At 40.9% G+C, this 26,394-nt stretch overlaps 2 protein-coding genes across 4 annotated transcripts in view; one reads left to right on the forward strand and one right to left on the reverse strand.

The window, feature by feature from the left end:
• Window positions 1–16,614, forward strand: part of LOC110042366 (ATP-binding cassette sub-family C member 4-like) — a 38,738-nt gene extending 22,124 nt beyond the window's left edge. For all 3 annotated transcript variants that reach the window (XM_089273561.1, XM_089273563.1, XM_089273562.1), the window contains 15 exons: window positions 1,040–1,136; window positions 1,805–1,978; window positions 2,589–2,735; window positions 4,056–4,093; window positions 5,669–5,928; window positions 6,195–6,274; window positions 7,990–8,140; window positions 9,336–9,575; window positions 10,021–10,121; window positions 10,824–11,018; window positions 11,443–11,598; window positions 12,583–12,672; window positions 13,644–13,816; window positions 14,570–14,675; window positions 14,997–16,614. In XM_089273561.1, the coding sequence (XP_089129687.1) occupies window positions 1,040–1,136; window positions 1,805–1,978; window positions 2,589–2,735; window positions 4,056–4,093; window positions 5,669–5,928; window positions 6,195–6,274; window positions 7,990–8,140; window positions 9,336–9,575; window positions 10,021–10,121; window positions 10,824–11,018; window positions 11,443–11,598; window positions 12,583–12,672; window positions 13,644–13,816; window positions 14,570–14,675; window positions 14,997–15,311 (2,323 nt within the window). In that variant the 3' untranslated portion in view covers window positions 15,312–16,614. The remainder of the gene's footprint in view (window positions 1–1,039; window positions 1,137–1,804; window positions 1,979–2,588; window positions 2,736–4,055; window positions 4,094–5,668; window positions 5,929–6,194; window positions 6,275–7,989; window positions 8,141–9,335; window positions 9,576–10,020; window positions 10,122–10,823; window positions 11,019–11,442; window positions 11,599–12,582; window positions 12,673–13,643; window positions 13,817–14,569; window positions 14,676–14,996) is intronic.
• Window positions 16,615–18,147: 1,533 nt separating this feature from the next.
• On the reverse strand, window positions 18,148–20,157 carry LOC110055568 (uncharacterized). The gene has a single exon (XM_020761959.2). It carries the CDS (start codon window positions 19,791–19,793, stop codon window positions 18,177–18,179), a length of 1,617 nt encoding a protein of 538 aa, XP_020617618.2. The 5' UTR covers window positions 19,794–20,157; the 3' UTR covers window positions 18,148–18,176.
• Between the last annotated feature and the right edge of the window lie 6,237 nt (window positions 20,158–26,394).

Here is a 26,394-nt window from a genome sequence, read left to right on the forward strand (position 1 = left end):
ATGCTTTGGAGGTTGTAACTTGCTATAACAATGGGTAAATTTGGTTTGTTCTTCTTAAGTGGCCGATATGTTACAGTCGCTTGGTTGAAGTTCAGTTGTATCATTATGATTCAGTTTAGCGCCCTGAGGTTGCAAATTTACTTTTGGAAGCTTAAGGAAGGGCGTCTATTGTAGAGGGGTGTTGTTAGGGAATGTGCACGTAATTGTTCATTTCAGAATACAGTCAACTACCGGTATAGCGGACACCCTCGGGACCGCGATTTGGTGCCCGTAATAGCGAGAGTCCGTAATAGCAGGGTGCGAGAAAATTTTTATGTTGTAACATTTGGACAGACTGGACGAACTTATACATGGCAGCGATACTGCAAAGAGGGCCTTAAGAGAAAAGACGAAGAAATTTTGATTGATGGACGGAAGAAACGGAAATCGACCAAAAAAGACAAAGACAATCTCAAAAAGTAGAAAAAATAGACTTGATATGTGTGCAAATATTCCAAGATGCTGCACGGTATCCACTATAACGAGAGAGAAAACAATAAAATTGTGACGTTGGGACCGAATAAAGTGTCCGTAAGTCCGTAATAGTGGGAGTTTGTTTCAGTCAAACGTCTGTAACTTTCGCCGGGGATTTAGCTGTTGTCCGTAATAGCGGGGTGTCCGTAATAGCGAGGTGTCTACAAGGCGAGAGTTGACTGTAGATATTGGTTTGTACTTAAACTGCACTTTGATCAACAACACAAGATAAATAAATGTAACTCAAGAACCGTAACGGCAGGGGTTCTGCTTAGTCAGCACAATTCTCTTGCCTAGTCCAAGTGAATATGATCATCTTTGCATTTTGATGAGAAAACAGACAACATAGTTCATTCTATTCCATGTCAATGTCTTGAACGTCACTTTTTCAATGAGAGCATTTGTAAAAGAAAATGACTCTTACGGGGAAGTGCTGATTTGGGAGGGGACGCTTATTGGAAGAAAGACACTAAGGCTAATCATGACAGTAAACAACAAAACAGCACAAGGGATTTTTTTTTTTCAGGTGCATCCTTGGATTACTAAAGGATAAAGTCTGTGTGCTGGTGACTCACCAATTGCAGTACCTGAAGGATGGGACCTCGATATTGTGTCTGAAGGAGGTCAGTGCCAGTGTTCTCCCCCAACCCCTACCCAGAGCACATTGACCTCGCCCAGAACCCAAATAAGGAGTGCTCAATCTGGAGTCCAGCTCACAAACCAATGGACCACCGGGCCTGCCGCCAGGCTTATAAATACAGAATTATTTCAACTTTTGGTTAAATATACATCTGTTTACAAAGGGTTCAATAAAGTCCCAGTTTCTGCAGTGCTAAGCGACTAGGAGTATCTGCCCAAGAACCCAAAGCAGTGACCCCAGCCAGGACTTCAACCTAGAACGCTTGATCAGCAGTCCAGCGTGCTAACCATTCAGCCATCATACCTCCACTTTAACACATAAAGTCATTCAAATGGTACTAAATCAAAATGGTATTTGACTAGGTCGTTCCTGGTTTTTCTCAAGTTACAGCCATCCTAATAATATAACCATGTCAATTGTATCACTGATATAGACCCTATTCATAAATGTCTGCCAGTGTAAAATTATTTTGCTTTCATTTAAATTAGCCCAGCTAACCTCGTTTGAAGGTAAAAATTCGTTTGAGTTATCAACTCAAAAACGAGGTTAGTTCGGCTAATTTTAATACTTACAAAAGAATTTTTAATCGGCAGCCATTTATGAATAGGGTTTATTGGTTTGACGCATTTTTGACACTTGTCTTTGTCACAGGGTTGTTGCATTGGACAAGGCTCATTCTCAGAGTTAACCAGCACTGGTTTTGATGTTCAGTCTCTTGTGTCTATACCTGAGTCTGATTCTGACAGTACCATTGAACCTGATGATATTCAAGTAGACGAGAAAGAAAAAGATATATCCGCAAAAATGACTGTTGTTAAATCTGTGGTAGGAATATGAAACTTGGTTAAATGAGTCTGGTTTTGCATAATTTTGTTGTTAACTTTTGGAACTATTTGGTGGTGGTTTTGTTCTGGTAGACCCCTAATAGAGCCTTTTTAGAAAGGATTGGAGGGAGCTTAATTTCAAAAGTAGCCGTGTCAGCCAGAACAGTGATGAGAATTTATGGTTTTGTGAAATGCTATACACATGTATGAAGAAAACCGAAAGGAGAAATTTTATGTTGATATCGGACCTTAAATAAGGTGCAAGGCAAGGTAACTGCGCAATAACTTATTAAATATTTTCGCTCGCGCGCGATTGGTCTAAACGCGTCTCATGACTGAATATTCTCCCAGTTTTCAAAACATGCACGTGTTGCGCAAAATATTTGACGGATAATAAACACAATAAACTCCATTGGCATGAAAATATTCTCGCATATTTGTCCTTGGCCAGTACATGTATCTATTCCTCAACGCTCACAATTTTCCTCGAGCTACGCTCTCGGAAAACTGTTCGCTTATCGGAACAAATAATATCCGCGGACAGATATGCGAGCATATTTTCGTACCAAATGGAGGCTATTGTTTATATAACTGTGTATTACTATTACCAGGAATTGTCTGAAAAAGATGAAAAGACTACTGAAAAAGAAGACCGCTACACTGGGACAGTAACTTGGAAAGTATATTTTGAGTTCTGGAAAGCGGGAGCTGGGATCCCTATGTTATTACTCTTGATAATACTTATCATCGGCACACAGGTAAATCAAGGTACTTGGTTGATATGGCAAAGCAATTACGTCCAGTTCAGGTGCACATCAATGAATTTATCAAAACTGCCATAATAAATAACCCCTTGGATGTTAGTGGAGACCTTTTAATGATTGTTAAAGATTGGGTTGACTGGATTAAGTGATCAAAGAACAGTCCTCGTTTAGACAGCATCAGTCTATATTTCTGGTGTCAGTTCCCAAGACAAGAGCACAAGGGGAAAAATGACCTGGGAGTCTAACGAGGGCTGTGGTTTAAGGACGTTCGTGCTAATTGTTTCTGTGCATCCTTATTGCGCACGCAAATTCACACGCCACGTCATGCATGAGAGCGTACGCTCTAAATAATAAATGAACAATGATAGGGCAGATGACCATTGCTATAGCTTTGCCTGGATTTAACGATCTTGGATATTCGGTGACGCGTACTTTTCTTTCCAGAAACAGACTTAATTTACAATTATCTCCACATTGTCCAAAAATGAACAAAAAATCAATGTGGGAAGTTAAAAAAAATTTAAGATTTCTGTCCACGGGACATCGAATCCTGCCATCTTGCGGCTGCAAGGCGCGTGGAACTATGGTTGCTTAATGCGAACTTGTTCTTTAAGGACCCTCACCTGCTGATTAAATTCACTTAATAGGTCCACGTAAACAATATTTGGCAGAGAACATTTCACTGCAAAGATCTAATTGCAATATTTTTGGGCTTACAGACACTGTGGCCTTATTCGCTAATGAAGCCCGATCTTTTCAGATTTAGGGTGTTCTTCCGGGCATGTTCTCCCCCAAAACGAAGTCGGTGACCCCCATTTTTTTTTCACATTTCCGAAATAGCTAACTTATCATCTTACAGTGGTAAAAGTCTCAGAAAATACCCCAGAAAGTACCCCCAAAATGTTCAGGAGATATATACCCATCTCCCCCCTCCCCCGAAACGCTCACATGATATGTATATACCTAAAAAAATTAGTATGGGTAATCCAATCGTTGGTCTTTGACTTGTTAATTGTATTAAGAAATGTCGCGCCAAACGTTGCTATGGCAATTTCGTAATTTCACATGTGAAATTATCAATTAACGCTGGTATTTCTGACCAAAATTAAGGAGTAATTGGACACCCATGATACCAATTAGATAAATAGATAAATAAATAAATAGAATAAATAAATAAATAAATAAATGAATAAATAAGTAAATAAAGCACCAAAGAGAATATTTCATCAAGACAGGTTTTCAAGCTACACAAGTTGTAGAAATAACTAGTCTGTATACTTAACTGCTTTCCACTTCCTTTATTTGATTATTTAGGCAGTAGTCATGCTCTCCGAATGGTGGCTGGCCCATTGGTAAGACAAATTTCACAGAATTTTCGTTTATCTGATATTTTGAATGGTAATAGTTTATTACTATTGTTCTTAAGTGAAAATTTGATGTGGGAAGGTCCTGAGCTGTTGCGTATTTCACTGGTGTTCCATGTATTTTGTATGCAAGTGTTTTCCTGTTAGCAATCAGATTGCAAAATCAAGGTTTTGACGGACTACAACCTAGTGTCAAGTGGAAGGCGCGGAAGCCTCATGATTAGTGCGCTCGTCTCCGGATCGAGCAGTCTGGGTTCGAGCCCTGGCCGGGGACATTGTGTTGTGTTCCTGGGCAAAACACTTTACTCTCAGAGTGCCTCTCTCCACCCAGGTGTATAAATGGGTACCGGCGAATTAAACGCTAGGGGTAACCCTGCGATGGACTAGCATCCCATCCAGGGGGGAGTAGAAATACTCCTAGTCGCCTCATGTTACAGAAATCGGGATAAGCTCCGGCCTGATGAGCCAGTTGGCTCGTATACAGACTTAACCTACCTACCAAGCAGGGGGCCTGGTCAACTGGGAATGAGTAGTTTAACTGTTTAGCATACCCAGTGGCTGTTCAGTTAAACACTAACTATTTATAAAACTGATTGCGTGTGGTGTTGTTTATTATTAGTAGTAGTAGTATTATTAGTATTAGTACTAGTGTTAGTGTTAGTTTTAGTGGTAGTGGTAGTGGTAGTGGTAGTGGTAGTGGTAGTGGTAGTGGTAGTGGTAGTGGTAGTGGTAGTGGTAGTGGTAGTGGTAGTGGTAGTGGTAGTGGTAGTGGTAGTGGTAGTGGTAGTGGTAGTGGTAGTGGTAGTGGTAGTGGTAGTGGTAGTGGTAGTGGTAGTGGTAGTGGTAGTGGTAGTGGTAGTGGTAGTGGTAGTGGTAGTGGTAGTGTTTGTTAGTGTTAGTGTTAGTGTTAGTGTTGGTATTGGTGTTAGTATTAGTATTAATATTAGTATTGGTATTATTCAGTTCGATTGCAGGCTAAAACTAACGTAAAAAACTGAAAAAAGTGTATTTTCTTGTTTTGTTTGCGCGTTTGTTAGTGTTAGTGTTAATGTTAGTGTTAGTGTTTGTTAGTGTTAGTGTTGGTATTGGTATTAGTATTAGTATTAATATTAGTATTAGTATTATTCAGTTCGATTGCAGGCTAAAACTAACGTAAAAAAACTGAAAAAAGTGTATTTTCTTGTTTTGTTTGCGCGTAATCTATGTGATATAGCATATAAGTACTTAGAACGTTTATTATATTGTCGTTAGACACTTGGGAAATGTGAGAAAACTCCAAAGAAATGTACTAAAACAGTCGAGGTATCTGAATATTTCTCGTGTTCTGAAATTTCTCAAATGTTTATGACACTATAATAAGTAGTTTAAGCTTCTTTTTCTGTTAAAGGAGTTTGCCTAGATTTTTTTCAAGTTCGTCGTTTGCAATCCGTGTCAATCTTTTCCATTCTTCATCATCCTTGTTCCTTTATGGCTTCTTTTTGACCTACCTTAGTAGTAACTGTATTACTGTGTTATACCTGAGGGTTTTGATCCGTTGACTGTTTTTAAATGTGATCTTTGTAGGGCGGATCTGGAGGAAAAACTTGCGTATGAAGCGGCTACTCTTTCGAGCAACTCTTCGACTACATCTGAAGAACTTACTGAAATGAGGAAACACAATATTTCAATTTACGGCTCCCTTGTTGGTGGCACCTTCCTCTTAGCCTTTGCAGCTGCTGTTGTCTTCCTTTACATTGCTGTATCTGCGTCTCAGAACCTTCACAATAAGATGTTTAAGAAGCTCCTTGGTGCGACAACTTACTTCTTTGATACAAACCCCGCTGGTAGGTGTTGGTCGTAGTTTTCTCCTCGCTGCCCTGCAAATGCCTTCATGAAAAGCAGAAAATCTTTTCCACGTAGCGAACAGTTGGGTAACAGTGGCGGATCAACGGGATGGGCCCAGGGGGCCCGTCCCACCCACCCACCCCTTATTTGGGGTAAAAAAAACTGGAAGAACAGAAGGAAGAAAAGCCGGCCAGGCAAGCAAAACAAAACATATGCATCTATCTAGTTTTCATGACACATTCCAATTGTTTTGCATTTTTTGCAGGAAGAGTGTTGAACAGGTTCTCAAAAGACATTGGTCAGATGGATGATTTGCTGCCTTACACATACTATGACTATGTTCGGGTATGTTGTGCTTCATTTTTGTCTTTGTAAAAGGTGAGATCTTCGTCGGGCTGGGTCGTCCATACCGCCGGAGTTTATCCAACTTTAAATAGTATCAAGCGAGTTTAGTGGAACTCCGCCTTACGGTCACCTCGTTAATACAGTCACTGCGTAATTACGACCACTTTTTTTGTCTCGGCAAAACGCCCAAACATTTTCTTATGACAAAACCCTGTTAATGCGGCCATCCCGTTAATACGGCCAACGGCCACATTCTGAAATCCCAACCTGTACAATCCTATCTAATTTTACCCCCTTTATGCGGCCTCTTTAACCAGTTATGTTCATTTTTCCATTGTTAATTAACGAGACGAAGTGGAGGTGAAGAATGTTCACCAATGATCACTGAGCCTGAGGCGAATAATTGTTTTAGCATAATTTTCAGAGGTGAATATCAAGGACTACAAAGTGACGGACAAAAACATAAAAGCACAAACGCAATTGTTCGTGTGCATACACGTATGCAGCCGTAGTTTTAATAACAAGCTTACACGTACATCGACTGTCAATCAATTTACTCATCGAGTTCGGCAGTAAAACGAAGGAGCGAAACACTACGAAAAATAAATTCATCCAGTACTTTTGTTTTATCGTGTTTCACTTCGTTCATTTATTCATCGTCTAAAAATGAGTAGCTTTAGTTGGAAGAAAAATAACTTTCGGTCAATCGATCTGACCTGCTGGCGATCAACGTAACCACTACGTTTACGATTCTTAAATGCCTTGAATACAAATTCTTGAAAAGATTGTGGGTCCAAGGGCGACAGCAATCAATTTGAAAATTCTCCATCCTTTCAAATATCCTGGACTTGGAGTGATGTCTTTCGAGTAAATGAAAATTTCATTCAGCAACTGTCAGCCGTGTTTACTTGCCGAGATGGGCAAAGGTTACGAGCTTAGTAACCAAACTCTACTGGGGTGCGTATAGCGTCATATGCCGAGCTTTTCGACCAATCAGAAAGTCCAATTCTTATATTAACCTCTGAAAATTATACTAATATTGCATGTAACGAATGAAGTTTCAATTTTTTTGAACTTATATCTGCATTCTGGATACTCATTAAAGAACAACTGTTTAGAAGTGCATTTGTGATATATCTGTGAGACGAAGCTCAATTTAGACCAGTCAAAGTTTGGCCCTACCCCGTTAATACGGCGAAATTTTCATGGCCCGTTGGTGACCGTATTAACGGGGTTCCACTGTACGTGTATTATTAAAAGCTGGATCATCGGATTATGCATTTCAAGAGTTTTCATTGGCTTGGCCTTCATGCTATATTTAACGAGCTAATCATCTCATATCCAACAAGCGGGAGTGGAATAATTGTTTTATTGAAAACGCGCCCAAAATATGGAAAACTAAAATTGAATAAAAGTAAAAACGCCTCGAAAAATCACGCGTATGCTTACCATATTTCTAGAGCATGGTATGATGACAACTCTAAGCTACACTCCTCCTTAGCTATCTATCATCTCATATCCAACACGCCTTCGTGGAATAATTGTTAAATATTGGATTTTTATTCAATGTTTTGGGTTGGGTTTCCGCACACTTACATTAACCGTTACCCAAAAAATATGTGGTATAAACAGGCTATACGGAAGGAATACTAAACGGTTTGACAAATTTCAACGGCTTTAGACTTGACTTGTTTTTTATTATTATTTTATTGTAGCTGATGGTGTTGTCATTTGCAATTCTGTCGCTGAATGTGGTGTTTATGCCATACTTACTGGCGGCAGCCATTCCCACTGTGCTGTTGTTCCTGTTCATTCGTCATTACTACCTAAAGTCAGCAAGAGAGATTAAACGTCTTGAAGCAATGAGTAAGTCTGAGTGTTTCATGTGTGTAAGCTGTCTCTAACTTCTTTCGGGATATTTTGTTGTGAGTTGTTTAATATGACATATAGACACGAGTGTTCTACTGGAAAAGACACCACCCGCAAAATTCATGCGAAACCAAATCCGGTACTCGGGTGGCGTATTTTCCATATCCTCACTAGTGATTTGTAGTGAAGATATCGATTACTTCACTGATATCTTGTTTGACCTTAAATTTGTTGGTGTATGATCGAAACATCTTCGGATCATCCTCTAAAGTCTTCCGCAATCTTCGGTAATCTTCGGACATTTTCGGAAATTGTTCGGAAATGTTCGTGTGGCCTTTGGACAGTTTTTGGAGAATCTTCGGAAAGTGGTCGGAAATCTTCGGAAAATCGTCAAAAACGTCGTTATCAGTATATCTATATGATAAACAAAATAATACACGGTTGCTTGAAGATATGGAATATCTCTTCTCTTGTTCAACTTTATATCTCACTCGTTCGCTGCACTCACTCGTGAGATATCTAGTTGAACAATCGAAAATATATTTCATATCTACGCGCTCACATGTATCATCCTCTGTCTACTTACTAACCTAACCACCTCGAACCGTACTGGGGAATATTAGCCCTCGGTCGTTTTTGTACAGACCTTGCTGCGCTTGGTCCGTACTGCCACGACCTCATCCAATATTCCTTGTTCTCGGTTTGTAAGAGGTTACTATGTCGTTAGCCTCTGCCGCAGACTTTCTCTGGGCTCGTCACGCAATCTTCCTTCCCCACAGGGGGAGAAAGATTGCGTGACGAGGCCAATGCCTGCGTAGGAGGCTACTATGTCACCTACGCTTAGGTAATTTTCTGGCATGTATTATTGTTTTGTCGGAAAGTCGGTAAAATGTCAGTATGATTTCTAAAACGGTTGAAGATAACAAAACAAGTTTGTAGAAAATGCAAGAGGGAAGGACTTGTCAGGGATGGAAGAATGTTTTACTTGTAATCAATTCTTTTATAAATAAATGAAAAAATATATAAGAAACCCACGCGGGGTTTCAAATAGGACAGTGCCCAGCTCAATACATTGAAAACATTACACCGGCAACAGAAATATCTGATTGGTAGAGTTAGTTATTGGCCCTCTGAACTAACGTGATAGTGAAATATTTTACTTTAATTCTTTTTCATCTTATTTCCTCTTTAGACCGCAGTCCTTTGTATTCTCATATATCTACCAGTCTCCACGGTCTAACCACCATTCGAGCTTACTTGGCAGAAGGTCGATTCAGACATCTGTATGAAGTCTATCAAGATGACCACACGGCTTCTTGGTTCCTGTTCATGGCAGGATCCAGGTGGCTTGGATCCAGGCTCGACTTCATGTGCACTGTGTTTATTAGCTTGGCGTCTTTTACGCCTCTATTTTTGGCAGAAGGGGGAATACGTAAGTCTTTAATTAACGGGGCGGGGGGCTTGACTGGATTACCGTAATTACAGCTAGGAAAAATGTCAGGAAACACCTTATGAAGGACTAATGGTCAATTGCATGGGTTCTAAGGCTTGTAAAAATGTTTCTTTATTGCTCCACTATTACGCCATTGTACCATATTAGGTCAAGACAACGTGCAAAATATGAGCCCGTTTTGCACCGTAGAATCGTATTTTGTTTTTGTCATTTGCACGCGCCTTAGGCAATCGGTATAATGTTTGGATGATGCAGGATGCATTTCTAAACCTAGAAGACAAAATAGAAAAGGGCGTAGTACTTTAGTACTTCTTTTTCTAGGAAATCCAAACAGGACATGGATTTTAACATTTTACACTTTCTAAAAAGTTTTTAACTAAGTTTGTGTCCATCAGAGATCACGCTTTTTCCATTTTCGTTCCAGTCCTGTCTGCCGGAGTGGTTGGCCTTACAGTAACATACGCCAAGATGTTAACAGGAGGATTTCAGTGGTGTGTTAGACAGAGTGCTGAAGTTGAGAATCTGGTATGTCGTCCAAAACCTATCAAGTAAGCTATGCCAGTACTGAAGGTGGCGTTCGCAAAAAGGCTTGATATAGACACCGTTTGTTGGAATTGTCTCGTATTACACCACCTTGATCAGGTTTAGAATTTAGCCGGGGCCTGATCTGCCGCCTTTGCTCTCAGAACCGTGAACACTTGGTGCAAGTTGCCAGGAAGAACCTGAAGTGAACTTGAACTTAACCAACTGGTCACACTCTAATAGTAATTTTGAGTGGCCAAATTACTGACTGAACTTATAATGTAGAGACGTTACAAATCAGTATTGTTACCTGCTAGAAGTAAATACAATTTCTCTGTGGAGAGGGAAATTTCATCTGTATTGTAAAATTTCTTCAGGTATTTGCGATTTACAGATCATTTCATGTATTTTCTGTCACTTAGTCTACCCTTGATAATATATTATTTCTTAGTTTTGTGGGCTTAAGGAGATCTTTGTTTCCAATGTCTTGTGCCTAGCGTACTTTTGTTGGAAATGCTTTAAGTTTTGCTCCCAGGAAATGCATGAAAGAGGCAACTTTGCTACTCAGTTGTCTCTAAAATGTGCCCAGAGATAGCACTGCTTATGTTATTATCGCAGCTCAGGGGTACGAACACTGTTAACTTATACCGTCTTACGTTTCGCTAGTCATTGTCACCTCTTACAATTTTGCTCGTTATCCTCCAGATGACTTCTGTGGAGCGCGTCATTGAGTACTCCAATCTGGAACAGGAAACCCAGCCCCACGCTAAGACAGTCGCTGTACCAGAGAGTTGGCCACAGTACGGTATAATTACGTTTGAGGGACTTTACTATACCCATCATCACACACTGCCTTACGTGTTGAGGAGGTTGAATTTCTGCATCAGAGCACAGGAAAAGGTAGTTGGTTTCTTTGTACACAAAATTGAAAGTTCTAACATAGAACAAACGGGTGTTTATTTATTTTCTATGTAATTTAGAAACATTGTTTGTCAAATAAGTTTTCACATGCCATTCTCGTCCCCAGAGCAATCCTAACCCTGTCCTGGTGCTATAGGAAACTAAAAATACAGGGGAAATTAAGTAACAAAGTGATGCTCTTTTAAAGGACAGTAAAGCATCATAGGTATAGTGGCTGGGCATTGTCCATCTGTAATAAGAAATAGAGAACATCTTCGTGATTTTTGGTGCTGACCAAAGGAATCGCGGCCTCTGGGTACGACAACAATGCACATGCGTTCGCCATATTAAAGCGCCTCATAATTTGACCTGATGTAGCTTAGCTGCTGCTATATGATGACTGTCAAGATTTCTGTTTTTTTAGGTCGGTATTGTTGGCAGAACTGGAGCTGGCAAATCATCATTAATGGCAGCGTTGTTCAGACTGGCCGAACCGGAAGGTACAGTTCGGATAGACGCTGTGCCCATCACGGACATTTCATTGCGTGACTTGAGAAGCAACCTGTCCATCATACCTCAGGTAATCTCTGTCCTTAAACTAGAACTTTGTCACGCAAGCTCATGCTAATGGCGTCGATGGTAAACTAGCCAATCGCTACTCTTAGGAGACGCTGCAAAAAGGCGGGAATGTCACGTGAATCAAGTCGAGATTATCTGTGCGTCTCTGTTCTGATTGAGCAAGGAGGCGGCATCTTCTTTCGCTAGCTTCCGCTTGTACGAGTTGCACTGAACTTTCTTGGTTAAATAACGAGCAGAACAAGACATCACGTCTTTTATACACAGTCGACGAACTTAAAAAAACTTCAAAAACGTTATACAAACTGTTAAATCGCGGTAGTTCGATATTAGTTTGCTCTTTGAGCCTCTTCAATCGTCCGTCATATTTTAAAAAGCGGTTAAATTATGTACAGTGCAGTAGCAAGCACCGTGTATTGAGGAAAATAAGGGGCGTATAAATGAACTTTTGTGAAGTAAAACTGCTAACTTGAAATCCGTGAAACCTTAAATTAAAGTTTAGGGGTACAAAAAAACAGCTAATGAGGTAAGGAGTGACAAATTGAAATGATAAAAGAAACGCTCTCATTTAATTTCTGTTTTCAGGCTTGATTTCCGCCGATCTCTCGAGTAAGCGAGTCGGGTCTACGAGTGCGCGCGGGATCCTTTCTTGAAGAGTGGCTAGCGATCGAACCTATCCCGTTTTAAGTGGTATCTTTTAGGGGTCTAATGAAGCTCAAGCAACGTCCACATTAGTCTCCCTCAGGAGTTAAATTCAAATTTTTCGACGAGCATCCCTAGCCTTTTCATATGGGAGTTCCCCCCCCCCCCCGGGTTTCCAAATGTCCAACGGGAAATGAAGTGGTGATGGAGTGAAATCGTTCCACCACTACAACTAAATATTTTCCAAGTTAAAAAGAGAAGCTTACTGTTAAAGACTTTTTTTAAAAAATGTTGAAGACTTACTTGGCTCCATTGAATAGCTGATAACTGTATTGGTTCTATTCAGGACCCAATCCTTTTTAGTGGAAGTCTTCGAAGAAATTTGGATCCTTTCAATCAATATGGTGACTCGGAATTATGGAATGCCTTAGAAGAGGTAAGTGTGTTAGTAAACTGCAAATGTTTGCCGAACATACTGATTTTTTGGTGAGAATGCCATCTCTAGAATCCTCAGAAGTTGCTGTAGGTAGCGTGTCGTATTAAACAACTTTAAATATTCGAAGTAGTTCTGCTGCCCATTAATTAGACAGTGAGAGTCTGAAACTCTTTGGGTCAACTAATTTGCTAACAAATGCCTGTAAGTCTCCCGCCCAAATTGTACTTCAACAACTAAGGCCACATCCACACTACGCCAGAGGAATTTGAAAACGGAGGTTTCACTCTGAAAATAATAATAATAATAATAATAATAATAATAATAATAATAATAATAATAATAATAATAATAATCGTATTCATATAGCGAACATATCCAAAGTTTTCGTCGCGCTTTACAAACTTAGAAAAAACAATATACAAACAAGTAAAAAATAACCAAAGTAAAAATAATAAAATAATAATACCTTAAAATAGCTAAAGATGACCATACTTACAGAACAAACAACGGCTATTTACAAATTCTGTAAAAACACATCAAATGTTTCCGTCCACACCACGCCGGAGAAATTTAAAAACGCAGCAATCACTGGTCAATTTGGATTTGTGTTTGAAAAAAAAAAACTCGGGCTGGGAAATCACATGATTATGTGACTACATCGTTTTCAAAATGTTTTCCGTCCACACGAAAACGAAACGCCGACGTTTTCAAATTACTTCGATTTGAAGGGCGTTTTCGAAAAGTTCCGTTTTCGTGGTGGATTAGTGTGGACGGAAGGCCTAACTGGAGAAATAAAGCTGCGTTTTCAAATTATTGAAACGACTTACAGTACCGGTATTTTGTTTCACATGAAACATACGCGGTAAAGGAAAGAAAACAACACACAGTACATTTCAGCTAGAGACAGATGTATGTTTGGAGGTTTGCCCTTTTCTCTTCAGGTGTTTAGATGTTTCTTTTCGTCTTACCAGGTACAACTAAAGGAAATGGTCACTGAACTACCAGATGGACTGGAAACTAAACTAACCGAAGGAGGCTCAAATTTCAGTGTGGGTCAGCGGCAACTTGTATGCCTTGCACGCGCGGTCCTGAAGCATAACAAAATATTAATCATTGACGAAGCAACAGCAAATGTAGATCACAGGTATCTGTTAATGTTGTATGCGGGAATTTTGTTGCTAAGGTGTTACTTAAGTATTTGTTCAGAGGCCCGTTTCCCGAAGGTCTCGAAAAGTTTTCGCACCCGGAAAGCCGTAGCAAATTCTCAAACCTTCTGATTACAGAGCTGTTTTATTCACATATTCTTAATATAGACAGAGGTTCCATTCCGTACAAGAAGTTTCAGGCGTATACACCTCTCTGTTTTTAAATACCGATTAACTAAAACTGGCTTTGCGAGCCCGGAAAGTTTCCGGGGCTTTCGAGAAACAGGCCCCAGGTTAGTTTTCGCTTCTAACATTATTGATTTCATCAGTGCCTAACTGAGTAGACCAACAAAATCAGGCGAACAACAGGCGAAAGAAAACCGAAGGGTACGATTATTACGAGACAATCTATTGGAAATCAGCGAATCGGATTGCATGACAAATAAATTCCATATTGCTGTACGTCTGTTCACAGAAATACTCACAAGTTCGTTCTGTTGGTGCCTGTTTTATGAAACACATTTCGGTGGGCAAACAGGAGTCAAACCAAACCTCGAGAACTCCAAACGTAGATCTAAAAACTTTGATGTTTTCAAAGAAATAAAATTAAATCTAGAATGCTTCAAGTGATACCATAGCCCCGATGAAAGTACAGAAATACTCACAAATCCGTTCTCGCGCTGATCAGAGTTTACTGAATTATCAAAAGCTGACCATATTCAAAATTGAAAACATTTCTCTTCTTCCCTCAGCACCGATGCCTTAATCCAAGAAACGATACGCAGTAAGTTTCAACGTTGCACAGTATTGACCATTGCTCACAGACTTAACACCATTATGGATTCTGACAGAGTACTGGTGAGTTTATCTCTCTTTGAATGCATTGTTTGTTATGTCCTCATACGGCGCAATTCCACCAAATGCATTATGTTAAATTACATTGTGGCTGGCTTAACATTTTTTTGACAGGTGCACGTCGTCCATACATCTTCTCTTTCTTATCGTTTAGTCCAGGGTCTTAGCCGCCTTAAATAAGGGTCAAACCCCTATGTAGGTGGGGAAGGAATAGATATTCAAGAATAGAGACTTATTCATATATACATTTTCAATCCTTGTGTTTTCTTTTACGGTATTTCTTTCTTTTACGTCCAATTATGAACCGTTGTTTTGTGTTCGCAGGTGCTAGACGAGGGAAGACTGGTTGAATTTGACGAACCCTATCTCCTGCTCAGAAACAAAGACAGTCTATTTTCAAAAATGGTGGAACATACCAGCGAACATTTGGCCACTAACTTATATGAGGAAGCTCGTCAAGCTTACTTTTCAAGGCATAAACTATCTGAAGACTGTGACTTGGATATGTTACCTTGCCATTCGCGAAGTCCGTTGCCGAGTGAACAACCGAATGATGGTGACTGGGAGACAATCTCACCAAGAATCAGAAGAGGTTCTTCCGAAGAAAGGGAGCGCTTGTTATATGAGTCGACCGTTTAATGATTTTTAAGAGGAACTTGTAGGGAAGAATTCTGGCAAATGGTTGGGATCATATAGACCGAGACCGGTCTACTAATTTTTTTTTCTTTTTCTTGTATACGTTGTACAATGTTTTCTAACTTATCAGAAGTGAGGACTAATCAGGTTCAGAGCCTAAATCGGGAGTGTGGCTTCTCCCACGCGACTTTCCCGCGCTATTGACTGGTTACAGCTGATTTTCTTGATTCGAGGACTTTCCCTGGTTAGAGTTAGAGGTTGCTTCGTAACCAGAGCTATTTATTTTGTTGTAAGTGACGTTACAGGAAATACCTTTCGAAGTCGAGTCTTTTATTGGCCTGGAAACATCTGTTATCGCAATAGCAGTCATGTCTGATCAAAATTGTTTGTTAGAGTATATTTGTGTAGTTGCAGTAATGTTAAGTTGGTGTTCGATGTTATAGGGGCGAGGTCATGCTAGTGTTCGGTGATGTTTTGTGTCCTTGTTGTATCTATGAGGTGCGAACTAGAAAATGTCGTAGTTTAAAGGGCGGAGTCATGCTAGTATTTGGTGATTGTCTTGCGTCTTAATGAGCTGCAAACAGGAACATGTCTTTGCACTGATGACATACCATCAACGCCTTAAGCGAAGTTTTAGACTTTGCTTCAGAAAAAATAAGCTGAACTTTTTTTTCTCTGGCCGGGCAGTTCAATCTCGGCAGTCCGTTCACGTGCGTGTTAGGCTTACTCGTATTCGATTTGTGCTTTCATTGCTAAGCGGTTTTATTCGATGTTACGAACGCAGTTGCGTTTTTTGTAAAAAGCCTCGTCGTATAAAGAAGGAATGGGGAAGACGATATCAGTTTTTGATTCGAGTCTCTTCTGAGGAAGGTTGCGCTGTTTTAACACCAAAAGAGCGAGAAAGCTGTTAATCAGTCTCAACTTGAACATGCATTCTCAAATTGATAGATTATTCTCTTACTTAAAAGCCCATTTACTTGTAGGAAAAAAAATGCATTGTATTTATTTTAAACTATTTGTATGATGAACCAGAAGAACACAATACTCGTACTTGTGACGTCCTTTTGAGGTTGGTCACGCTATTTAATCTAGGATTAGCAGAAGTTTGAATAGTTTAAAAGGCGATTTGAAATCTTGATGGTGTTTTGCTAACAGAAGCAAGGTTAACTAGTAATCCCGGATTACCTTCTACGTGTATCTGCTTGTGAGCAAGTGGGTGTTGTTTTAATTCAGGTAAATGATGAATACTGCAAGTTATTAATATTTAGACATTAGTAACAACTAATAATAAAATCACAGTTGGTAATTTCTTTCATCGTGGTGTAATGTTGGGTGGGCGAGCATGCGAACCTGCCGTGAAGTAATTTTCGCACGCTTTCGATGACTTTATCTTCCTCTCTCACTTGAGACTGGTCTCCGTTGAACCTTTGAAAGGTATCTGCCTGTTTTTATTTGGATTGTGCACCTCTTCTGAGTTAATTCTGAAATTGGTTAACATCAAAATAAAACGCGTGTAATGAACTCCGACAAAATGTGTCATTTTCTCAGCCCATCAGTCAAAGTAAACTGACAAATCGATACTTCGCTTTTGTCAAGTCCCCGCTCGGTTTCAGGATCAAACGACGCTGTTCAAAATAATTTCGAAAATAAGCTAAATGAATTAATTATTTAAATGTGTCTTTCACATTCCGATATCGATCTTCTGTATTGTACTACGTCCAAGGGCAATTCAGTGGCAATTCTTACGTTTCCAATAAACAATAGACTGCAAAACAGTGGTTTTCGGACGTTTTCGGAAGGCGCAAAGCGCCGTAAGCGCGATCCTCGCGTGTGAAGCCGCGAGCCTCACACGCCCGTTGGGGGTTTGAGGTGAGAAAAGCGTCTCTCCCCATTCTCCCTCGCCGTTTTTACACTCGCTCAAGACCTTTCGTTCGAATATTAACCGTCTCTCGCGTTCGCAAAAAATTACGACTGTTTTGCAGTCTAATTAAACAGAGAAGCGTCTCAAAAATTGGACTACGAACGCGTTTACACATGTACTCATTAGCCTGTAAGCAGGCTTTCTAGCGGGGTGTATGGGTAAACGCTGGGGTTGAATGATTTTGAAATTTGAATGAGATTGATCTAAAGGGATTCCATAACACAGCGGGGCCAAGAAGTCAGAGACGTTTTCAAGACTGGCATGAAGAAGAGAAAGATCAACATCTCTGCTTGGTGTTGTAACAGTATTTTCGGAATGATTGACGCTCCTTTTAACTGATTTACTTGTTTCCACTTCGTCGTAAACTAACAATACCTTACGCTGGAAATATGTCAGGAGAAATGTTTATTAAGAATAGAGCTTTCGTCCACATCTGTCGGCTTGTTCACTTTGCTCAGTGGGTTCGCGGAATAACCTCGGGGCCAGTTTTCCACCGTATTCATCTTGCAAGGTGACGGTTCCATACGAATGCCACTCTCCATCTAACCCATATGCGTTGACGAACGACTTAGAGTTTCAGATATAAATAACCTCTCTTACACCTCTATCCTGAAGGAGAGAAAATTATTTGGTAACGTGAGCATGGCAGCCGTCACACCAAAACTCTGTGTAGTTTCAAGAAATACGGGGTTCTGCTTCCCAAAACTAAATTTACTTCACTGCCTATTTGCGATAATATTGTATTAGACTACGAGTGGTCTCTCTGTTTCAGCGCGGCTATTTATTTTTTTCCTCTCGCGGTTTTCTTTTACGTCACGCACGACGGACTAAGCGAAAGAGGGACTATAATGTTGGTTATACTATTTAGAAAAGTAAGAATACATATGAATATACAAATCTGAGAAACAGTGTTAAAGAAAGTAGGTTGGACATGCCATGCCCAACTCTCAAGTAAACGGCATATTGCAGGGCTTCGTAATGTTTAAGCCAAAGCGAGCCTTTAAAAGCACCAATAGGCAAGAGCTATTCCATACAGCTAATGGTAGTGTATTGTAAAACGCTACCAAAACATGTCTTTTCCATCTTCGTCTCCAAACAGCCATTACAGCCATGTTCTGGTAACGAGTCTCGATAGCAAGAGACATGCTAGTGAAAAACCATTCGATCACCAGTTGAACTGAAGTGTGAACAGCAAAAGGCTTAAGCAACTCTAAAAGGGAGCTGTTTTCCGAGTAGACTAATTGATACAAGTATATGAAGCCATTAACAGACACTATAGCAGTAGACTCGGACAACATGCTCATGATAGCGATATCAGCCATTAGTCTTTCTCGTCGAGGAGTACGAAAATTTCCCCAAGGAGCTGACCTTCTCTTGCACACCACATGACAAATATGATCAATCACAACCATGGCACTTCGCTCCACGACTTCGGCCGCGCCGTGAATTATACCAAGAATAGCAATGGATTTCAAACTGTCAAGATCAGCTTGCAAAATTCGAAAAATAATCGCAGTCCCATAATAGCAAGGTGCTAAAAGCACATACGAATACCCCGGATAGGTAATATTCCACAACCGCTGAGCACTAATTCTTGATACTATTTTTAAAGCGAGCCCAGAAAGAGGAGCGAACAGAGCAATGGCTAGTCTTCCTTTGCTGTTTTGTTTGAGATACGCTGCATACAGATAATCGGATATTAAAACACTAGTAATCATCATCAGAGAGGTCGGTGCCGTCATTTTACACATGAAAGTTAGGCGTTGCTTTCTTGATCGCACGCACAAGAGCCTTACGACAAGGAAGAGCTGTAAACAGATACTGGTTAGAAAAAAAATATAAATTGGAATTTGGTACACAACAGGCGCCAAGTAATAGGGCATCTCCATAACTTGCAAGACAACACGGTAAAGTGTGTCCAAACAATACATTAATAAGGAAACTAATATCAGTTTTTTCTTCAGTCCTTTTAGCTGATAGGAACGGAAACTAAATGACAGATTGACAAAGGGCCAGATGTAGTAGAAAACGACCGAAATCGCATCAGAAATTGTTCTCGTCCATTGGACAGGAACTGGGATTAGTTTCCTTGGGTAATGTGCACAATTGAGGATAGTTTTAAAACAGAGGTAAACAATCAGCAGGAAAAATATACCAATGATTATAGCAGCTAGAAAAGTGATCAAAGCTCCAATGTACAAGGATTTACAAACTGTTTGCAAAAAAGACGGTCGAAGCCGCTTCCAGGCCATGGCGCTATCCTCGTCTTCCTGGTCTGCTACTGTTTCTTCATTTTCCGCCGGAAAGCAAGCGTTAAAAAGCCTTGGAATTATCCTTCTCGACGCTGAAAAGGCCGAACTTGTGACTTCTTTGTCACTGTACTCTTGGTAAATGAGCTCATCGACAGGACGATAATACCACTCTCGACCAGTGCTTTGCAGAGGATCGTAACCAAATGACTCCATCGTGAATTCAAGTTCTTCTGGATTGTAATGCTCTGTTACGCCACGCGTAAAGCGGAACACGATTTGACCAAACACTTCCAACAGGGTACTGCTACTCATTTTACGTCGATGAAAGATTGTATGGAAACAACAAAATCTACCTGCAGTAGATAAGGAAAACTATCTCAAGATCACGATATTCATTTACAAAATGGACCGCCTCCCTGTTCATCTACAGAATGGCAAGTGCTCCTCTTTCTCGTCCAATTGTGAACTGGTTAAATATATAGCCGTTTGTGATGGCGGAACTGAAATGCGGCTCAGAATTAATACAGTGTTGAAGGATGGGGCAACGTCCTTTCTGTTTCTAGTGACAAATTCCCTTCAGTTTCTTTGAAAAATTTTGCTTCAATTTCCGTTAGCTGTCAACTGATCAGAAGCACCATCCCGGCATTAGCTCGTGGGTGATCGTGAAAACTTCAAAAAGAAAATAAATGAATAAATAAATAAATAAATGATTTTTTTCTCCGATTTCTCAAATTTTGAACATTAACTATGTTGTCATTAATTAAATCTTAAACCTCAGTACTAGATAACTAATTAACGTTTTCACCGCCAAGAAAACACAAGGAAATAAAGGAGAGCATGCTAACCAAAAAGAGCTGTTTTTAAAATAGCTCTTTATTGGTGTAATAGCGGAGAATTGCAAAAGCGGCCCTTGTTTATATTCTATATAAACAAGGAAATGAGTGGATCCGGCTCTTTCTTAAAAGGGTTTTCTTTTTTGACGATGAAAAATGAAAAATACGGGCGAAAGTGGAAGACTTTTCGACTGAAACATAAAAAGGCAATATAACAGACAAAGCATACGAAAATTAATTGAAAACCTTTCTGCAAATTGAGCCAGATTGTATTTTGAGACTTCTTCCAAATTCCTCAAAAATAAATTTAACAAGTAGAATGTGGTTTAGCGTGGTCTGTAATCTTATCGACAACGTTATGCGTCATCACAGTGGTCAGAGTGTTGTGGACTCACGAGGCGCAGCGGAGTGAGTCCACACAGACAAATTTTGACAACTGTGACGACGGGTATCCTTGTCGAAAAGAGTACAGACTACGCTAAACCACATTTCGACTTGTTTTTTACCACAATATCAACGTCAAAGAAAATGTTTTCTTTTTTTTTTTGCAGAGCGCGAGCTGAAAAAGGCGTTGCATGAGGCATTGACGTGAGCAGCGCGGTCTGGTCTCCTAGCAACAATTGTGGTAAAAAATAAATAAATAAATAAAACAATAATAATAAACACATTTTGATTAAAAATATAAAACAAACAGCGGCGATAAACATTTTAAAAAGTTCATAAAATGCATGTTTCTAAAATGTTTATCACCGCTGTCTGTTTTATATTTTTAATCAAGCTATGATGGCCGAGAAACATTTTGGTCACTAGACAGTCAAACTACTATTTGATTCCACTTTTTCAGCCTGATGCTTAAAAGATGCCTGTCGCGAAATTTCTTGCCAATCGAAGAGGAAGGACACTTTAGTATGTTCCTCGGTGCATTGACGGAAATGTCGGCTTGTGAATCCAACATAACCTGCATTGCACAGGTCACATTCAAATTTAGAGTTAGCAAACAGTGGTTGGCTTTGCGTCAGGCACTGAAGTAAAATCCTTTTCCAGCGATTTTGTGAACGACAAATACGAAATCAGTGAACACATGAAACTTTTACACTCAAATTTTTGAGTTGATCTCGGAGAATATAAGCTGAGACTTTTCTTTAAAGGGGAAAAACATGAAAAACGCGAACGGGACCTGCTCAACTATGATATGGGTTTTTAAGGCAATAAGGCAATAAAGCGGGTAATGGAGGAAGTAACTATTTATGCGGGTATTGAAGTCAAGAAAACGGGATTTCAAGCGTCCTTCTGAAGCCCCGTCCATATTACGCCGGAGCTCACAAATTTTAGATTTGTGACTGAGCACAACTCAAGCAGGGGAATATCGGGATTATCGCGTAACGTCATCGTTTACGAATAGCTTCGTTTTCATAATGTTTATATAGTCCATGGGCCTGGGCAGGTTCTCGGTACCACTCGGTGGGAGAAAATGTGAGTGATATCTGATGAAAGCTTGTATGAAGGACTTCTCAAATTTACTTGATGGCAATCGTGAAAGAGTAGCTTTCAGTATTTTTTTCGTACTTCTTTTTTTCAAAAATAAAACTGCGACATGGAAACGAGGCTCACATTAAAACAGTTATTTTAAATGCGTTCTTTAATTATAATATTAATAAATTACTACATTGTACAGTAACAACTTTTTTTAACATTTTAGGTTAAAAACTAAAATTTATAAGTTGATTTGAAAAAGGAAAACTTAAATAAAACCATGCAGCTCAAACTCGAAAAGCTTCATGGGTAACGTCTGAGATGACGGCTCGCTGCATGGTAAATACTGCAAAGTTCTTGCCAAATTTTCGCAGTTTGGACGCTTTTTATCAAGTAATATAGAGAAACAGGGAACACTTAGTATTTTTATGCTCACTGAACAAAATACTTACAAACATTCAAGAGTCTGTTCGACTCAAGGAAACTTGACTGCTATGTACAGTTTCATTTGTTGTTTTATTCCTATAGACCAAACTAAACGACCTGCTTTTAAAACGTGTATTATTCACTGCTCATATGATTAAAGTCGGCTAATTAGTCCTATTTTAAAAAAAAGATCTCGACTCTTTGAAATATTTATTGAAGGCGACTACAATTAAAAGTCATGGGCCATTGCTTTATTCATTGGCAGAGAATACCAAGGAAGGAGAAATTCCCCAAGTCATATATCACAGGAAATGCCGTAGTCTTTTTAGCATGAAGCGCGATTAGCTAGAGAGCATTTTTCAAACAACGGCCGCGAAACAGATTTCGATGTTTAATTTGGAAAGTGAAGGGCAAAGATCTCGTCGGCAAGAGCCAAGCACGAGCAGAACTTGCTCGAAAATGCACACTTTTTGCGAAAATAAGACTGCATGTACAAGAACACGCGATCCCTTTGACTCAGTAGGTTGACTTGTATTTAGATGCTTTAGAAAAGCTGCTATTGCTGCGAGTGATAGCACGCTTATTGGCCTTGCCTGTCGTGATTTGGTAACAGCTGAAGCGTGTTGCCATGGTCGTTTTTTTTTTCAGATTGTACCTGACCAGATAAAGCGAGTAAGTACACTGACTTGGAAAGCAGTGAACCGGACTCGGATGAAAACCAATTTTTTTGATATCGAGTCGCAACCTTATGACAAACTGTTTGAGTTTATTTGATCAGATTTATTAAATCCCAGGCTTGTCGAGGAAAAGGTTGTTATTCATCGTGGTGGATGCAATAATAAAGTGTATTATCGTTTGTCTCACGATGTAGTCACTTGAGATGTAGATCGCGACGTTTCGACTGCTTACTGCTAGTCTTCTTCAGGCGATAAGGTCGACTGATTGCACGGTATCATTTATATCACAAAGGTCGGCTGTGATTGGTGCATTTCGATCCTCCTATTGTTCCATTGTTCCGACGAGTAGCTGTTCCCTCAGTGGTCCGCTGTTGTACCGTTCTCCTGTTGTTGTGTTTCTTGATCGTGGGTATCCATGCTTCAGGAATTTCAATTCCACTATCCCTGTTGATGTTGTTAGGGTGAAGTCTTATGTGAATAGCTTCCTTGACCCTACGTGTGTACCAGCGAGGATCTCGATCAATAAACTTGACCTCATTCCAGATAGGACAGTGGCCGGTCTCGTGGGTGTGTTCAGAAACGGCGGAGGTCTGGGTACGGGCGAGTTGTATATCCCTGTCGTGTTCTTTGATCCTCTCCTGCATAGATCTCCCTGTTTCCCCGATGTAGACTTTGCCGCACTCACAGGGAATCCTGTAGACAACACCATCTTGTTTAGCCGGGTTGACGGTGTCCTTTGGTCGCACTAAGTGTGACCGAAGTGTCGTGTCGGACTTAAAGACGGTGCGAATACCTTGTTGTTCTAGGCAGCGGCGGAGAGACTCCGAAACTCCTTGGACATAAGGTAAAACGGCGACGGATTTAAATTCCGCGACAGGCTCTCTTCTTGGGGCTGTTCGTGCCTTTGTGATCTTCTGTACAAAAGAGGAGGGATATCCGTTAGAAACAAGTACAGATGACAGATGTTTCTTCTCTCCAGCGATTACTGATGGTTTGGTGACGAGATGTTTAGCCCGGTCGTACAGACACTTCACAATACCGCGCTTTACTGACTGAGGGTGGTGTGAATCATACGCTAGGTACTGATCAGTATGTGTTGGTTTCCTGTAGACACTGGTGGTAAGGCGGCCATCAGGTTCTCTGTAAACTGACGTGTCGAGAAAGGCGATCTTGTTGTTGTTCTCGATCTCCATGGTGAAACGGATTGATGGTTGTTGACTGTTCAGGTGTTGCAGGAAGACGTCAACTCTATCCCGATCCAGGATGGTGAAAGTATCATCTACGTAGCGTTTCCAGATATTAGGCTTGCAAGGTGCGGACTCTATTGCTTGTTCTTCAGATATCTCCATGTAGAGATTAGCAACAACCGCGGATACAGGGCTCCCCATGGCTGTGCCGTCTCGTTGTTCGTAAATCGATCCGTTGTACTGGAAGTACGTAGATCTTAATACGAAATTCAAGAGGTCCGCGATTTGAACTGGTGTAAGTGTAGTGCAGTCAGCCAGGCCTGCGTCGTTCTCCATTTTTTGTAGCGCGGCTTGTACGGCGCCCTCGATCGGTACGTTGGTAAACAGTGACTCTACGTCGAAAGACACCATGATCTCGTGGTCCTGGATCTCTTCACTGGCGATGGTGGAGGCGAAGTCAGTTGAGTTCTTCACTGTGAAGTTCGAGTTACCTGCAAGAGGAGATAATACGTTAGCCAAGAAAGCAGACAGGTCGTATGCAAAGGTGTTGACACACGACACAATTGGCCTAAGCGGTGTGTCGGCCTTGTGGATCTTCGGCAAACCATAGATCCTAGGTGGTTGTTTGTGTCGGGGTCTGATCTTATTATAAACCGCCTCTGATATGTGTCCACTCCGTTTCAGGGTTAGCAGCTTCTCAGATAGCTTCCGGGTCAAGCGGTCTGTCGGATCTTTGTTGAGCAGCTGGTACGGTCCGGAATCAATTAGCGCTGACATTTTTGCGTGGTATGTGTCAGCGTCCAGGATTACGCTGGCGCGTCCTTTGTCGGCCGGAAGGACCATGATGGAGTTGTCCTCTTTTAAGCTTTTAAGAGCCTCCTGCTGTTCCTTCGTGATGTTGGGCGTGGGTGGTTTTGCCTGTTGAAGGATGGTGTTGACGGATCTCCTGACTGTGTCTGCTCGCTCCGCATCTAGTGGCCTGACTGCTGACTCAATCTTGGCGATGATCTCGGTGGCTGGGACCACGTGGCTGAGTCACGGCGAAATTTAGACCTTTCTTCAGTAAAGACACTTCAGCTTCGTTAAGGGTCCTGGATGACAAGTTGATAACCCATTTTGTTTTGTCAACACAATAAGATCAGACCCCGACACACACCAGTTCAAATCGCGGACCTCTTGAATTTCGTATTAAGATCTACGTACTTCCAGTACAACGGATCGATTTACGAACAACGAGACGGCACAGCCATGGGGAGCCCTGTATCCGCGGTTGTTGCTAATCTCTACATGGAGATATCTGAAGAACAAGCAATAGAGTCCGCACCTTGCAAGCCTAATATCTGGAAACGCTACGTAGATGATACTTTCACCATCCTGGATCGGGATAGAGTTGACGTCTTCCTGCAACACCTGAACAGTCAACAACCATCAATCCGTTTCACCATGGAGATCGAGAACAACAACAAGATCGCCTTTCTCGACACGTCAGTTTACAGAGAACCTGATGGCCGCCTTACCACCAGTGTCTACAGGAAACCAACACATACTGATCAGTACCTAGCGTATGATTCACACCACCCTCAGTCAGTAAAGCGCGGTATTGTGAAGTGTCTGTACGACCGGGCTAAACATCTCGTCACCAAACCATCAGTAATCGCTGGAGAGAAGAAACATCTGTCATCTGTACTTGTTTCTAACGGATATCCCTCCTCTTTTGTACAGAAGATCACAAAGGCACGAACAGCCCCAAGAAGAGAGCCTGTCGCGGAATTTAAATCCGTCGCCGTTTTACCTTATGTTCAAGGAGTTTCGGAGTCTCTCCGCCGCTGCCTAGAACAACAAGGTATTCGCACCGTCTTTAAGTCCGACACGACACTTCGGTCACACTTAGTGCGACCAAAGGACACCGTCAACCCGGCTAAACAAGATGGTGTTGTCTACAGGATTCCCTGTGAGTGCGGCAAAGTCTACATCGGGGAAACAGGGAGATCTATGCAGGAGAGGATCAAAGAACACGACAGGGATATACAACTCGCCCGTACCCAGACCTCCGCCGTTTCTGAACACACCCACGAGACCGGCCACTGTCCTATCTGGAATGAGGTCAAGTTTATTGATCGAGATCCTCGCTGGTACACACGTAGGGTCAAGGAAGCTATTCACATAAGACTTCACCCTAACAACATCGACAGGGATAGTGGAATTGAAATTCCTGAAGCATGGATACCCACGATCAAGAAACACAACAACAGGAGAACGGTACAACAGCGGACCACTGAGGGAACAGCTACTCGTCGGAACAATGGAACAATAGGAG

This window comes from Orbicella faveolata, unplaced genomic scaffold (assembly GCF_042242905.1).
Source record: "Orbicella faveolata isolate gen_17 unplaced genomic scaffold, um_ofav_v1 contig_35, whole genome shotgun sequence".
In the NCBI taxonomy this organism is placed as follows: domain Eukaryota; kingdom Metazoa; phylum Cnidaria; class Anthozoa; order Scleractinia; family Merulinidae; genus Orbicella; species Orbicella faveolata.